At 33.2% G+C, this 17756-nt stretch overlaps 1 protein-coding gene across 1 annotated transcript; it reads left to right on the top strand.

The window, feature by feature from the left end:
* Positions 1-10969: 10969 nt before the first annotated feature.
* On the top strand, positions 10970-14976 carry LOC114737715 (glutamate receptor 3.6-like). The gene is made up of 7 exons (XM_028925668.1): positions 10970-11018; positions 11234-11504; positions 11918-13254; positions 13389-13666; positions 13819-13850; positions 13926-14332; positions 14409-14976. Exons 2-7 carry the CDS (start codon positions 11240-11242, stop codon positions 14844-14846), a joined length of 2757 nt encoding a protein of 918 aa, XP_028781501.1. The 5' UTR covers positions 10970-11018; positions 11234-11239; the 3' UTR covers positions 14847-14976.
* The last annotated feature ends 2780 nt before the right edge of the window (positions 14977-17756 follow it).

Below are 17756 nucleotides of genomic sequence, written 5' to 3'. Positions count from 1 at the left end.
TATTATATTTGATATAAAAATATTGGATTATAAAAATTTTTAAATCAAAATAATATTTAAAAATATGCCTAGATGGCATAAGGATTGCATGTGTAATATATTAAAAAAAAACTCATTGGTCTCTTTTTCCTTTGCCGGATGTTCTTTTATATATATATATATATATATTATTACATAATATTCTATCTACATGTCATGAAAGAAAAAAAATTAAATCAAATATCAAGTTTTGGAAAGACGTTCTTTTTTTTTAATATATTATTACATAATATTCTATTTACATATCGTGAGAGAGAAAAAAAAACAAATCAAATATCAGGCTTTGGTAAAACGAAAAAGGGAGAGAAAAAGTTACTCTAAGTCTGCAAAATAGTACCTATACATACATAGGGTCATTAACACTCTGCACCAACCTTTTCAGTTTTCACTTTGATATTATCCAAGACCAAGACATTCGTTCTCCTTTCTCTCTCTTTTTTTTAGAATTCTGCTCTAGCATTTTCCTCTTCTTCCTTCGCCTCTCTCCGGAAAACTCACCAGCTCTCTCTGAAAAAATCACTTCTTCGGTGGATTTCAGTAAAGCAAAACACAGCACAGAGGTGGCTCTCTACGGAAACAATCAGCAAGCTACTCTCCTTTTCTGTCTCTCCCTCTGGTCCTGGTCTTCCTCCTCCTTGCTTTCATACGTTTTTGTCAAACTTGAAATGTTTTACTGTCACTCTCCTCCTTTTTCTCTTCTTCCTCTCTGGGACATGAAAAAAAGAAAAAAACCGGGCAACCCACTTCAACCAGCGGTTACCCAGTTTAAAACTGGTTTTAACCGGTTTAACCGGTTTGTTACCGGTTCATTTCATATCCGGTCTAATAAGCAAACCAGACCGGACTGAAGACCGGTTCACCGGTTTTCCGGTTGAACCGGCCGGTCCGATCTGGTTTTTTTTACCTTGCTTATTATACAAGCGGTTGGTTTGAGTAGAAGATTAATTAAATATTCCCTCGTGGCCTTATTAGGCAAATCTAATGCCTATTTATATTTTGGCCCCCAAAAAAAAACCTATTTATATAAATTATTGAAATTAGTTAGGATTAGTTATTTCTTTTAAAATTTCAAACCTACCCTGAATAGAAAGTTATTAGTTAGGAGATAGGGTACTGGATAGAAAAAATTAATACTTCAAACAAATCATGGTATTAATAAATAGGGGTTTCGAATTAATGAAATTTAATACTACACACACACACTATATGCCATATTTATATATGGATCAACGCACAGTGGAATTAAAGCAAACATGGAGATCGTTGAACAAACGAAAGTACCATAATACAAGCATTATCATAGAGGTTTGTTTCATATCTCCAACGCATTACACACACACACACATATGGTGAACCACGAGGCACCAAGCACTAAGATACTATAGATTAAGACATGTGATCACACTAAAGCACTAATTAATTATTGCTATACTCAAGAGTTCTTCAATGCCAAGAATATAAGCTAGTTAAGAGCTTAATTATGATGATGAATTTGATGATAATCAAGATCAACTTCGACCAAACCAAATCGATAAGGGATGATTCGTTCTTGGAATATATAAAGATTTTACATTAATGGAGCATTATTTAATTAAGATATTCTAAATAAATTTATCATTCTTAAAGTGGTCAATAGTTGTTACTTGTTAGTTCATCATAGAGGTACAAGTGGAAGCTATATCGATCCTTTCATAAGACCTTCAATGGTCTGTATCAAAAGAGGAAAAAGAAGGGTTATAAAATTAAAGACAAGAGGAAAAAGAAGTGTGAGATTTTGGCCTATCTAGAATGTAGATTATTATTTCCAATGTCCACACGGAATCCGATTGTAACGTCCCAAGTTTTATCGGGTTTTAATAGCCTCTTTTTGGTTGATTTTGAGGATAGATTAGTGATTTAACCTTGATCTTGGTGTTTGGCTTGGGATTGAGGTATGTTGAAGGAATAGGTGAACAATCCCTCTCAGGGTTTGTTCACCGCGACGAATCGGGAGTTCCAGGGGGAATGTCCTTTCGGGAAGGTTTCGCCGCGGCGAAGTCAGGTTTTCAGGCGAGTAATCCCTCTCGGGATTAGTTCACTACGGCGAAGGGGGTCGAATCTATATAGTCGCGGGAAGGGTCAGATGTGCAAAAATTAGAAAATCTGAAGGAAGAGAGAGAGGCTCTGTTAGGGTTTTGAATTTTTGGCTTAGAGGGGGCATTTCTAAGGATCCATTACCTCAAGTAAGTGATTTTAACCTTTAATCTACTTTCTTTCTTGGAATTTCTGAGGATTTATGGTGAAACCCTAGAGTTCTCTAGGTTGTGATAGAATTGAAGTTTTTGACAGATTGTTTTGGGTTTAATTGATTGCTTTCGGTTAGTCTAAGTATTTAATCGGTTTAGTTTTCTTGGATTTAAAGAACTTTGAGTTTTTGAAGTTAGGGTTTATGAAAATGGAAGGTTTGTGATTGAGGATGATAATGTGGAGGTTGATTTTGAGTTTTGTGATTTGGGTTATGTTAAGGAGGGTTAAATTGGATGTTTAATCGGTTTAGAATGTTGTTAAGACTTCAAATTGTTCAAATGGGATGTTTGGGTGTTGAATTCCTATAGTGGGTCCTTGAGGTTATGAATTTTAATTGATGTTTGGAAGGAATTAAGGTTTTAATGGATTTTTATGACCTTGGAGTGTTGCCTTGATGGTTATACCTTTTTTAGTTGGGTAGAGTTTTGGTTGGAGCTAGGAATTTTGTGTCCCCAAGTGTTGTTTTGGCCACATTATTAGTTGAAAGCTAATACATGATGGTTGTGTACTTGTGTAGACCGGTTGTGAGTCTTGTTGATGCATGGGGCCGTATTGTTGGTTTGTTACTCCTTGCTCAGGCGAGAGGTAACCACTTTCCAATCCTTTGTACATGCTTTTGTGGTATTGTGAGTGGATTTATGTTTTGTGCTCTGAGTAACAACTGTGTTCAAAGTGTATGTTGTATACTGAAAAGGAAAACAGTCTTGTGGGTTTCAATTGATATTGAATGAATCTGGAACTTGTGAAAGATAGGCCACTGAAAGAAGTTAATTGTGAAATGATCATTTACTCTTTGATTACGGTTTGAGCATGATGCATGAATTAGGAATTGGTGAGAGTTTTGATTGTTACTACCACGTGGTAAGGCCTCCATTAATGCATGATGGTTGGCTTTTTACGTCCCCCATAGTGAGAGATAGGCCTTTTTTTGGCTCCTTATGTCCCCCATAGTGAGGGATAGGCCAGGTTCGGCTTTTGAAAATCCCCCAAAGTGAGCGATATGGTTGATGGGATTGCACCATTTCACTTGCATGACTTGTTGTGGCTATCATTTATCATATTACTTGTGAACTGCCCCACTTGACACCTCACGAGCACCTATTTAGTTGCACCTTGAATTGGAAAGGCTGGTTACTGGGACGTTGTCTCACCCCGTGGTTTACAATATTTTCAGGTGAAGGTTCTAGGCGTGTGCCATCGGGAAGAGACACAGAGGCTTGAGCTTGGTTAGCTTTAGGCCTCTAGCCCTTGTATATGTATGGCTAGTTGTATATTGCCACATTTAGGGCCCCTTTTGAAATATTTTGATTATTGGTCTTATTGTAAACTGGAAGAAATGTTATCTCCTTATTTTTCTTTGACCGGGGGACATTTCCAGTGTTTTGTGAAACTTTGATATACATTGTTGAAAACCAATTGTATGGGCTGATGTTGATGTCTTTTGTTACCCGGGCCGGAGGCTCGGAGGCCTAGTGGATGTTAATGAATGATTTTAGTTGCATGCAACGGAGTTTGAGTTTGAACCGAGTTTAAATGTTAATTTCTAAAATTATGCAATTTCTTTCTACTATGGTAGTTTGTTGTAACAGCTTTCCTTTTCTACCATAGTAGTGATTTTATGATGAGTTTATAATGTTTAGAGGTTAAGGGTTTTACACCGATCATGTAGACGAAGTCGGATTTTGTTATACAGCAAGTACGTCTTGAAAAGAGAATGAGAGAATAGGGAGAGAAAAGAGTTGTAAAGGGTTCTTTTGTGTTGTGTATTTTCACTCCACATATGCCTCACTCTCTTATTCAGTTTTTTTTTTTAAAAAAAAATTGAACATAAACTGTAAAATTGTTCCCTCCAAAGTGATAAAAAAGATTTTTTTACATATAGTAACCCTTAATCCTTAATTTATTGTATTTTAGACCCCAGACCTTATGGGTTTGGACTTAATCCACCAAGGGTGGGTCAAGCTAAGTCCAACAAGAAGGGTTATAAAATTAAAGAAAAGTGACTGGCTACCATTTTTTGCCAAATTAAAAAAGAGATAAAAGAGCATTCAAGATCCTTTAATAATAAGATTAGTATGATTAAAGTGGTACATATATAAGATCTAAATCTATTCAGCTCACAAAGCCATGATGTCATTGGAGGTTCTTTTCATTAAATTAAACCTCTCCAATGGTTTATATGTTAGGAAAAATTAATTTAGAGGTCCTTATAATTTACTTCAGTTTTGAATCAGGTCCCTAAATTTATTTTTCTTTTTATTGGATCCTTTGACTTTTTGCTATTGGAGCTGTTAGTCCTTGCCGTTTAAATATGTTAAATAAGTATCGACACTGTTGAGAATTTCCGTTAAAAGGCAAGGCCCACTCAATAATAAAAAACCATGTCTAAAAGCACCTCTTCTCTTCCTATTTGCATCTTCTTCCACCGTACTAAGCTCTCTTCTCTCTTTTTGCTCATTCCTCCTCTTCTCCTTCATTCTCTCAGCCTACAAATGGCACATAATTTCTTCTCATCTCATCATAGCACCTCCGTGCGGTCATGTCTCCTTCTCCGTCCAACTTGAGGCCATAGGAAAGCATAAAATAAGACCCAAAATCTTGGCCATGCCATGTAGATGTTTCACATAATGTTTAAGCACAAAAGTAAAGATACAGTGTTTCTAGGTAACTTTGTGATGCTTCTGAGGTAACTTTGTGATGCTTCTGAAAATTAAGATAATGATGTTCAAATGGCCAAAAGTTGTCTGCAACAAAGATAAACAACAATTTTATTTTTATTCAAGCCCCTGGTTTAGTAATAGAAAAATAGAGAGATGAAGGAAGCAACCAACAACTTCTCCAAAGGTAAACTAGACTAAATTGTCAACAAAGTTTGAGTCATTGTCAAGTCAACCATGGTAACCTTGTTCGCTTCCTTGGTTGTTGTGTCAAACTAGACTGCCAATCCCTTCTCATCTATGAATTGATCTCCAGGTACAGTTTCACAATTGTGTTGGACGAAGCCTTGAAGGAATTTCAACTTGACTGCCTATTTCTCTATCTGGTATACTTTTTCATTTGATCTATGATTCAAGAATGGTAGGGGAGATGTTGATGAATAAGCAAGAAGAGAGAGGTTGGTCAGTTGCAGTGGAAGGAGACTATGCTTACATGAAGAGAAGATGATGTTTTTAGATGTGGCAATCAAGTGGGCAATGCTTTTTAACAGAAATTCTTAACAATGTTAATACTTATTTAACAGATTTAAACGGTAAGGACTAACAACTCTAACGGTGAAAAATTAAAGGACCCAACAAAAAAGAAAAAAATTTAAGGACCTGATTCAAAACTGAGGTAAATTATATGGACCTCCAGATTAATTTTTCCTATATGTTAAAAGAGAGAACTAATGTGGTAAACAAATTAGATTAGTTAGGGAAATATCACACGACGTACTTTACCATCTAAAAAAGGGCTAGACGTGAGATTTTTTTTGTATTTTGAAAATTATATTATAATATCCCTAATTTTGCATATTTCTCAAAAAAAAAAAATTTTGGGCTTCGAATTCCCAACAAACCTATTTTTGTCTCATTTTCTTGTGTTTCAACTAGGGAAAATTCTAATTAAATCCATTTGAAATAGCAAAATTCTAATTTAAGCCTACACTTTTAACAAATTCTTAATTAGGCCAAGAGGCCTAACTGGGGATTTCTAAATGTTGCTAAAAGACCAAAATGCCCTTCATAATTAAAAAGCCTAATTTTAGTTTTAATTCTTTTAATTGAATTTAACTAACATGTTTTTTCTTTAAACATTATCACATGAAAATTTGGCCAAAAACATTATCATATAAAAAACAAAAAAAGAAAAATAACGATTATAGCCGATAAAAAATAATTGAAAATTCAAGATAAAAAAAATACATAATTTCTAGATATCTATAGAATTGCAAAAATATGGGAACTAATAAAAATTTTACGATTTCAAATGTAAAAAATTAACAAGATCAAAGATTTTTTTTTTTGTGTGAGAAAAAGACCAAATCAAAGATTCATGGAATTCTTAAATATCTATCAAAATTAATTTTACTATTTCACAACTTACAGTGAGACTCATTAATTCATCTTCAATTTTCCGGTCTTCAACATTTATTTAATATCAAATTTTTATTATATAAAAAAATAAAAGGCTATAAATTCTAGAGTTGACATAAGGTTCATAATTACAAAACACACCTTTGACATAAAATCTAAGAAAGACCACGTCCTTATTAGTAAATCTACTAGAATAATTAAAACTAAAATTAGATTTACACCTACATTCAATTTTTCTTTTTTATTACAAAAAGGTATTCCGGTCTTTTAGCAACATTTGAAAATCCCTAATAAAGCCTCTTAGCCTAATTAGAAATTCGTTAAAAGTATAAGCCTTAATTGGAATTTCATTATTTTAGATAGATTTAATTGGGATTTTCCCTTTCAACTAAAAGGTTTTCGAAAAAAAGTACACAAAGACGACTTTGACCTCTTATTCATTACTTGAAATTTATAAAATGTATTTAAATATCTTTTACATAATAACATTAAAGTGGAAAAACGGTCAAAAAGTAGGTTTCTTAGTTGTTGGAGATCGCTTTCGATCATTTCCTATCTTTCTAACCGCTCACACACGAAACTCCAGTACTTGTTCATACTCCAGAAATTTCTGCGTCCCTGTAATGCAAAGCGCATGACGAATTTGGATGAGTTAATACTCTTTTTAATTCTGAAATTTGATATTGTTTAAGTTTTGATTTTTGAAATTTGCAACTAGTAACTTTGGTCTTAAATTGACATAAAAAAAAACTTTGGTCTTAAAATCCGACCTTATTTTAATTTTGGTCTTTAAAATTAGAAACCAACAGTTTTGACTTTTCAAATTTAACTTTGATTTGCTTATAGATTTTTGGCTTCTGAAATATTGTTTTTATTCCCTGAAACAAAGATTAAACTTAAAATGACGTCAAATTTTAAAAGATAACTAGTCAAATACCAATGATTTCAAAATTTAGAAATCAGAATCAAAATGAGATGAAATTTTAAAGACTTAATTTGTGGAAGAGACTTCGGCTAACTATGAGATCTTGAATTGAAATGTGTAAATATAGAAAACCTTTCTAGGAAAATTATTCCCAATTGAGCTCAAAAATATACTCATAGGAAAGATCTTGTTTTTGTTGACTATATATTTAGCTAAGTCCTCAATTATATGGGCGCTAATTTTTATATCTTAATCACCTTCCATTTATTAGGCAAGAGGGGAATATTGACGAGGAAAGCTAGATTCTTTTTGTTTCCCTTTTTTTTTTGGGGGTTTTCCCACGTATTAATAAACTACAGTATTTTTTTACTAAAAAAAAAACGTGACAATCAGGTAATTGTTGATGTTGATATACAAATATAATAAATATCATGTCTTTGAATTTCTGCATAAGGGCAAAAAAAAAAATCTCAGAATGCAATCTTCCAGTTTTTTGCCTTTTTGAAAGGGGGGAGGAAAAGAATTTGAATCGATATGGTGTGCTTAGAGTGAGATAGGGAAAAAAGAAGATAATAAATACCAAAAAAAATTAAAAAATTGAGAATAAATCCTCATTGAAAAATTAATGTCTCTAACGTGATGAATTGCACAAGGAAATGTTCCTTTGGTCTTACTTATAAAGCACTTCTAATATATTTCACACGGATTAAGAAAAATCTTAAACTGTATTAAGTTTTTATTAAAATGTAGCAACTTGTAAGCTTTATCTTTATTTAATATATATACCTTTTAAAAAATTAATTATCTACGCTATGATAAATGAAGGGCAATATAATATATTCATGGTAAAAATTTAATAAAGTACTCCCTTCGGTCCTATTTGTAAGCTTCAGATTTGGTTCATTTTATAAACCTGAATTTGTCTTAATATTTAATACATTTTTTTTCGCTTTTGCCCTTAATTATTCATTGTCTCTCCTTTATTATACTTTTTTTTATCACACTTCCCTACACATTCTCTTTTATCCTTTTGCTCATTTATTATAAGAGTGTATTTGGAAATAAAACTATATTTCTAACCCATTTATTACTTTTAACTAATTTTAACTAGCAGTTTGTTATTGATGAATTAATTATTTAAAACTTATAATAAAAAATGAAGAAAGTAACTTATAAATAGGATTAAGAAAAACTTTTCTTCGCTACTCTATAAATAAATAGAATTAAAGAGAGCATAAGACATAGGAAAGAAAGATGTTATCTGAACCCCTTTTTTTTTTTGACCGGAAGATGTTGTCTGAACCTAAGGACTAATTTACCGATGGAAAAGATGGTTACACGCAAGAATTCATGTTAGACCAAATGAGACGCTGCGGGTTTGTGAAAACATGTGCAGCTCTTGACCCTTTCAAAGTCCTTTTTCCCCGCGGAATTTTCTCAGCAAGTTCTTTCCTTCCAATTCCAAACAACCTCGAACCTCTTTGGACGCTTGCGTCCTAAAAACGTGCAAATAAAGTGCATGTGTGAGTTAATTAATTAATTGAGTGCAGACATTCTATATGGAAATAATTGCTGTTTTGGGTTCTCTTTGCCAAATCATTATTTCACCCCAAATTGCGTGCACTTTTTAAATAGAATGTAATATCTGCACAACACTCATAAAAATATCATCCCTTTTGTTAATAAATTAATAGATTAGATAATAACCAATGAGGGAATGTCGACAATGAATAACTAGGGGAAATTTGTATACATCCAAACACGGTTGTCAAACTCATGAGACTAAGTAAACTTGCTATAGGGATATAAATTCAAATCGCAAAATTTACCTTTATTAATAATTTGGTACCAAAAATAATAATTAAATAATTAAAATATAAAAAATAACAACAATTTCATTCAAATATATTTTAAATCTAAATAATTAAAATTAAATTAATCAACTTTCATAATCTATGATATTCAACAAATTTTTTTTTATAAAAGTCATGTATAAAGTTACTAAACATGCCTAAATTAAAAAATTTAGCACGAGTTTAAGAGTGAATTGATATGATTTTGTAAGTAAAAACATAAAAATAGTAAACTTGGTGAGTGAACTCGTAAGTTCGACTGAGTTTAAGTTAACACGAGTTTAAGAGCAACTTGACATGATTTTATAAGCTGAAAATGTAAAAACATTAAATTTAGAGAGTCAATTTGCGAATTTAACAACAATGTATCTTAATTGTTGGGGTGAAGGCAAACCGGCCTCCCTTTTTTTCCCAAAAAAAAGGAATAGGTAATAATAACCTGACAAAAACCTAATAGTTATAAATGAAATCAAACTTGCAACTTTTTACTTGCACAAGAGTTTTCATACTACTAAACGGTAAGGTGATTAGAAATTATCATCCGTTTAAATTGATGCAGTAAATAATGGATTTGGATGCCCTCAATTGACCAATTGCAATGATCATTTGATTTGATGATTTTGAGGGAAATTACAATTTTTTTTATTAAAGATATCGAGTTTTTTATGTGAAACTCTTCCCTTAATACTAATTCACGATCTAAAGGTTGATCACCTTAATTATGACTCAATTAACAGGACGTCAATTGAAGAGATCCAATTCCGTAAATAGTAGGGTTATCTTAGGAAAAAAAGCACAAAATTAAGTAAATTTTAGGTTATATATAAACTAACTAATTAAATATTGGCTATGTTATATGAAGTTTGACGAATTAGCCGCATCTTTCACAGTTTCATATAAATTTCATATTATGCATATAAATATTGATATATTGATAACCGAGTGACTTTTAAAAGTTATAAATGAACTCATCAAAATTGGAATTTTAAAAGTAATCTTTTGCTATCACTGGGGGATATTATATTCTTGGCTCCGGTAATAAAAAATATTCTGTGTCAATTTTGTAAGATGCTCTGGACTGAATCGTGAAAACCATAAATGGCTTTCATGTAACACTTACTATTAACTAACTCACAATTAGTGAAGTGTATCTTTATTTGGAATAAGGTCATTGATGAATTACTATTGTTATATCCAAAATACCTCATACCAAAAAATATCTATCTTATAAATGAAAATAATGCGAGGTAAATCAACATTTCCAATTAATATGAAACAAAAAGTGATATTAATAAGGGAGAATTACAATGAGGTCCCAATGAAAGGAAAAAATTACAAAACAAGTCTCAGAGATTGTCATTTTTCACTCTAGAACTTATCATTACGGGCTGTTTAGGTTGTTATTAGAACCTTTTAGCTAGTAATTAGTTCTCTTTCTTGAGACTTGATTGTAATTCTCCTTATTAATAATGGCTAAGGCGTTGTAGCCTAACTGATACCAACCATGTTCTTTAAGGCTCTCTTGAGCGTGAGATTGGGAGAGAGTATGATAGAAAGGAGTTATGGCAAAAACCAAAAAAAAAAAAAACCCAATAAAAAGTGATGCTAGTAATTTAATGCTAGTGTGACTTAAAAAAGCGTCAAAATGAGAGCACAAAACACGTCATCACTCATGACCTCAGCCTGGCCACTTCCTATATAAAGGGTTTCATGGCACTTCATTTTGACACATTCATTAACAACCATGACCTGTTTTAGCCTTAAAGCCTAAGGAATGAAAAAGCATTTGATTTCATACTCTTAGCCTTCGGCTTTCACCTTCTTATTTAAAGAAAAAAGGTAAGTAAAAAGTTGTCTCCTTTTTCATTTTGCTTTTAAGTTGCCACACTCGCACATTCAGAGGCAAAGCCATGCAAAAGTCAAGGTGTTTAGTGTCTATTTTTCATCACTATACTTGTCTGCTCTTTATTTCTAGATTCTGCTATTTTATTTCTAGGTCCATCATTCTTCTCTTTAATAGTGACATAAGTTACAAGTTTGTTTTGGCCAAATAGCACATCATGCAGAAACTATGGCTTCTTGTACTTGTAATTTTCTACTGCGGCATTTATTCAAACGGATTAAGTGGTGTTCCTGCAAGACCTAGTTCCGTCAATGTTGGGGCAATTCTATCTTTCAATTCAACAATTGGCAAAGTCGCAAAAGTTGCAATAGATGCAGCAAAGGATGATATAAACTCCAATCCATCAGTTCTTAATGGAACTAAACTCAATATTTCATTCCAGGACACCAAATTCTCCACTGGTTTTCTCGGCATCATTGATTGTAAGGCCGTGTCAAACTATATATGTTCTCTTTAAATTTTGTTCACCTTATGCAATTTTTCATGCTCACTAGTAATACTAGACAGTTCAGTTAAAGAAAGAGAAAGAGACTGGTAAGATCTAGCAATCAAGGTCGATTTTATATTTGGATTCTTTACATCCACAGTTGCATTTCTGTGTTACTCTCTTTTTGAATGTATATATGCATGCATGAATATAAAATATCTGCCTAACCATGTAATGTTTCTACAATCTAAGCAATGGCGTACCAGCCTTTGTCTTTATTAGTTTTATAAGTTACTCTCTTTTTGAATCTTACCTTTTCTCTTTCTCTCCCATTAGGATTTAGGCAATCCCTACATTGAAAAGGATTCAAATTCCTAATGATTACGTCGATTTTATTTGTTTTGGCAGCATTATTATTGATGGAGAATGATACAGTGGCCATAATTGGCCCCCAATACTCAGTGATGGCTCATGTGATTTCACACATATCCAATGAACTGCAAGTACCGTTACTATCATTTGCAGCAACAGACCCTACCTTGACTTCTCTTCAGTTCCCATATTTTGTTAGGACAACACATAGTGATCAATTTCAGATGGCTGCCATGGCAGATATTGTTGACTACTATCAATGGAGAGATGTGATAGCAATCTACATCGATGATGATCATGGAAGAAATGGGATAGCTGCATTAGAAGATAAGCTCGCTGAGAAACGTTGTAAGATCTCATATAAAGCCCCTCTTACGCCTAATAACATAAGCAGGGAAGAAATAAACAATGCATTAGTTAAGGTCATTATAAGGGAGTCCAGGGTTATAGTCCTACACATATACCCTAGTTTTGGTGTAGATGTACTTCATGTGGCTGAGTCACTAGGCATGTTGGGAAGTGGGTATGTGTGGTTGGCCACCGATTGGCTTTCCACAGTCCTAGATACTGATCCAACTAGGTCGTCTTCATACATGAATGACCTCCAAGGTGTTATAACCTTGAGAATGTACACACCTGATTCTGGAACGAAAAAGAATTTATCTTCCAGGTGGAGTAATTTAGTACAGAAGAAAGCTCCTGATCAAAGTCCTTTCATGTGGAACACTTATGGCCTTTATGCCTATGACACTGTTTGGGTCCTTGCACATGCCCTTGATTCATTTTTCAATAGGGGAGGGACTTTATCATTTTCAAATGATTCAAGTCTAAACAAACTAACAGGGGGTAGACTGGACTTAAATTCTATAAAGGTCTTTGCTAACGGGAGGTTATTGTTGGAAGAAACTATGAAGGTCAATAGAACTGGTTTAACAGGTCAAATGATGTTTAGTCCAGATGGTGAGCTTATGAATCCTTCATACGAAATCATTAATGTGATTGGTACTGGGGTTAGGAGGATTGGATTTTGGTCCAATTCCTCTGGTTTACACACTGGACAAGCACCTAGTCATTCAAACTCAAGTAAAGGGCTTTATGGCGTGATATGGCCTGGGCAAACAACAGCAACACCTCGTGGTTGGGTTTTTCCCAACAATGGTAGGCGTTTAATTATTGGGGTGCCTCTCAAGATTAGTTCCCATGAATTAGTTTCAAGAATTGAAGGATCTGAAAGGTTTGGAGGTTATTGTATAGATGTGTTCACAGCCGCACTAGACTTATTGCCTTATCCAGTTCCATACAAGTTTGTCCCATTTGGAGATGGGAAAACTAACCCATTAACCTCAAAACTTCTGCAAAAAATCACAACTGGTGTAAGTATAAACATCTGATCCAAACAAATTACCAAGATCTTTTTGGCCAACTGTTGAATCTGCTTGTTTTCTCATAACCTTCATGTGTTTTATCAGATCTACTGTATCTTGAGACTCTGCCTTTATAATTGCAGGAGTTTGATGCTGTGGTAGGTGACATTACAATTACCACGAACAGAACAAAGATAGTGGATTTCACGCAACCATATATTGAGTCTGGGCTTGTTGTTGTTGCTCCTATTAGAAAGTCAAACTCTAGTGCTTGGGCTTTCCTAAGACCATTTACTCCAATGATGTGGTTTGTGACTGGAATGTCATTCTTTGTTGTGGGAGCAGTTGTATGGGTTTTAGAACGGCGAGTAAATGATGATTTTAGAGGTCCTGCTAGAAGACAATTTGTGACCATTATATGGTGAGGAAAGAATATACTATTGAAGCTCTATTATTGGTTCACACTTCATAAAAACCCTAAGTTATGGCATTTAAATAGTGCTTTATATATATATATATATATAAACACACACCATAAACTTTGTTGCTAACATGTAAAGTTTCTTTTTACAGGTTTAGTTTCTCAACCCTATTTTTTGCACATAGTAAGTGATAGACTACAGTTTCATTTTGATTTTTCACACAAAATTCTAGTGGATAACATCATTAACTCTCTGCAGGAGAGAGAACTTTGAGCACCCTGGGTCGCTTAGTGCTAATAATATGGCTATTCGTGGTCCTGATACTGAACTCAAGCTACACAGCAAGCCTGACCTCTATTCTCACAGTGGAACAGCTATCTTCCCCAGTGAAAGGAATTGAGAGCTTAGTAACCAGCAAAGACCTCATTGGCTATCCGCGAGGCTCATTTGTAGAGAACTACCTCATTGAAGAACTCAACATCATGAAATCCAGACTTGTGCCGCTGGATTCTCCATCAGAATATGAGAAAGCCTTGAAGGATGGACCTGCCAATGGTGGTGTTACAGCAATCATCGATGAACGTGCTTACATGGAGCTCTTTCTTTCAACTAGATGTGAATTTGGAATCGTTGGTCAACAGTTCACCAAAATGGGCTGGGGTTTTGTAAGTTGCTTTTCTCCTTCTTTCTTCATGAAACTTGGAAATAAGTCCACTAATTATGCACATGCTTGTGTTGCAGGCTTTTCCCAAAGATTCTCCTTTGGCAATAGACATGTCAACAGCAATCTTGAAACTATCAGAGAATGGTGATCTTCAAAGGATACATGACAAATGGCTTTCAAGAAGTGCATGCAGTTCAGAAGGCTCAAAGCAAGGCATAGACAGATTACAGCTAAGGAGCTTCTGGGGTCTCTTTCTTCTCTGTGGCATTGCCTGTTTCATAGCTCTAGTTTGTTATCTCATTCGCATGGCCTACCGTTTCAGCCGCCACTCCGATTGTGACCTTGCAGGCTCATCGCACTTAGCTCGAATCCGGTCATTTATTTCCTTTGTCAATGAAAAAGAAGAGGAAGGAAAGAATTGCAGCAAGCCAAGGAGCAGTAGAAAAGTGGTGCATGAAGATGGGTCAACGGATGGCTACACTATTGACAGTGTTCGTTGTGAAAATGGTCAATAGTTTTTCCCACGTATTAATGAACTACAGTATTTTTTACTAGAAAAATAGAAATTATAAAACTCCTGACAATCAAGTAATTGTTAATGTTGATATACAAATATAATAAATATTATGTCTTTGAATTTTTGTATAGGGGAAAAAACTCTCTCGTAATGCAATCTTCCACTTCTTTACTTTTTAAAGGTGGGAAAAAGAATTTAAAGCCTATAAGAGGTATTTGAATGGAAGCCAAATTATAATTTTGAAGGTAATTTTATGGTATCCAAAATAAGTATGTGAAAATATTTTATCTCAGTTTATATATATAAAAGTACTTTTTAAAATTGTTTTTTTGGGGTTTCCAAGCACCCCATAGATATGGTGTGCATAGAGTGAGATACGGAAAAAAGGAGATAATGAATTCAAAAAAAAAATTACATGGGAAAATTGAGAATTAAATTCTCATTGAAAAATTAATGTTTCTAAGATGATGAATTACGTAAGGAAATACGCCTCTCTTCTTATTCATAAGGCACTTTCACTATATTTCACATAGATTAAAAAAAAACTTAAACTATATTAGGTCATCATTAAAATATAGCAACTTTTTAATTTTATCCCAATTTAATATATATATTTTTAAAAAAATCGGTACTATAATAAATAATGGACAATATAGTATATTCATGATAAAAATTTGATAAAATAAATTATAAATAGGATTAAAAAAATCAATCTTTGCTTTATAAATAGAATTAAAGGAGCACAGGATATAGAAAAGAAAGATGTTATTTGAACATAAAGACTAATTTACAGATAGAAGAGGCGGTTGCACGCAAGAATTCATGTTAGACCAAGGGCCTGTTTGGGTATCCCCAAACCGTGGTTTCAGAAGCACTTTTCCGCAAAAGGAGATTCCACATATTTACTTCGTAATTCGTAAAAGCACTTTTGAAACCATGGTTTGGTTTCTATCCAAACACACCCCAAATGAGACGCTGCGGGTTTGTGAAAACATGTGCAGCTCTTGACCCACTCAAAGTCCTTTTTCCCCGCGGAATTTTCTCAGCAAGTTCTTTCCTTCCAATTCCAAACAACCTCGAACCTCTTTGGACGACGTGCGTCCTAAAAACGCGTGACCTCCTCCGTCTTCTGACTTTATATGTGTGTGAATTGTTGAATAATCACGTGTTGATAAGTCGGAAATCGACGATAAAACTATGCAGCCTTTTCTTATGTTTTGTTAGGTAATTAATGACAACTCAAGAAAAATGCTACGACTTTATCGTCACTAATTATTTTGGATAATAAACACATAAAAATATACTCCTCCGGCCCTTAATATAATATATATTTAACTAATTTGATTCGATTAAGGAAGTTAAGTAAGTTAGTTATTTATAAGAAATATAATATGTTTTTCCTAAAACACCATATTCATTTTCCTTAATATCCTCTCGTCTTCTTCTACTTGATTATAATTAAGGGAGTATCCATGAGAGTGATTTAGAAAAAAAATGATAAATATGAGAAACAGATATTATATTTAGGACCAAAATCAACTCAATAATTAAGTTCTATATTAAGGACCGAACGAGTATTAACAATTTCCCCCCATTTTATTCTACTTTCCATTACTTATGAACATTACCCTTTTTTTAAGTCTATCTTCGGTTTATCCTGCATACTAAATGATGAATTTCACTTTTAAAAAAAAGCAAAAATTCCCCCATTAAAGATTGACACTTTTTGTTTGGTCAATCAGGCATTATGAATGTCAATATTTAAATAAAAAAGAACAAAAAAAAAGAAGCAAATTAATTAAAGAGGCCACTTGACAAAGTGCTCACAGAACGGCACACACGATATGTTCCACAGGATAATGGGGATTGCACTTAAGCGTGCGTACACATTGCACTTTTAATTATAACATTTTATTATGTAATCCCAAACAAAACTTAGCAACTATTTTATTGGTCAGTTTTTTTTCTTGATAAAAAATTATTGGTGAGTTTTGAAAGAATGTGTGTGGGTTTGTCCCAATTAGTTTGGCTGTCTTGCAAAGAAAGTGCATGTGTGAGTTAATTAATTAATTGAGTGCGCGCAGGCATTCCATTTGGAAATTATTGCTGTTTTGGATTCTCTTTGCCACATCATTATTTCCCCCCAAGTTGTGTGCACTTTTTAAGTAAAATATAATATCTACACAACACTCGTACAAATATCATCCCTTTTATTAATAAATTAACAGATTAGATAATAACCAATGAGCGAACGTGGACAATGAATAGTTAGGGGAAATTTGCATACACCCAAACACAATTGTCAAACCCGTGATAGGAATATAAGCTTGGATTGTAAATTCATAAGAGTTTATTTTCATTAATAAATTGGTATAAAACTATATAAGTAAATAATTAAAATATAAAAGACAACAACAAATTCATTTAAATATATTTTACATCCAAATAATTAAAATGAAATTAATCAGCTGTCATAATTTACCATATTCAATAAAGAAATTTTTATAAAAATCATATACAAAGTCACTAAACATACCTTAATCTAAAAATTTAACATGAGTTTAAGAGTGGATTGACATGATTTTAAAAGTTAAAAATGTAAAAACGATAAGCTTGATAAATGAACTCGTAAATTCGATTGAGCTTACAACTAATGAGTTTAAGAGCGACTTGACATAATTTTCTAAGCTGAAAATGTAGAAACATTAAATTCAGAGAGCCAACTCATGAATTTGACAAAAATGCATCCAAATGATTGGGGTGAGGGCAACCTAGCCTCCCTTTTTTCCAGAAAAAAGAAAAGGAACAGCTAATAATAACCTGATAATAACCTAATTATAAATAAAATTGAACCCACAACTTCTCACTTGCATAAGAGTTTTAATTTTTTAATTAAAGATTTCGAGGT

The sequence above is a fragment of the Neltuma alba genome, unplaced genomic scaffold, assembly GCF_004799145.2.
Source record: "Neltuma alba isolate B1F8T4 unplaced genomic scaffold, ASM479914v2 tig00013485_pilon, whole genome shotgun sequence".
In the NCBI taxonomy this organism is placed as follows: Eukaryota; Viridiplantae; Streptophyta; class Magnoliopsida; order Fabales; family Fabaceae; genus Neltuma; species Neltuma alba.
Note: the sequence above shows the minus strand (reverse complement) of the source record. Positions and strands in the feature narration are given on the sequence as shown.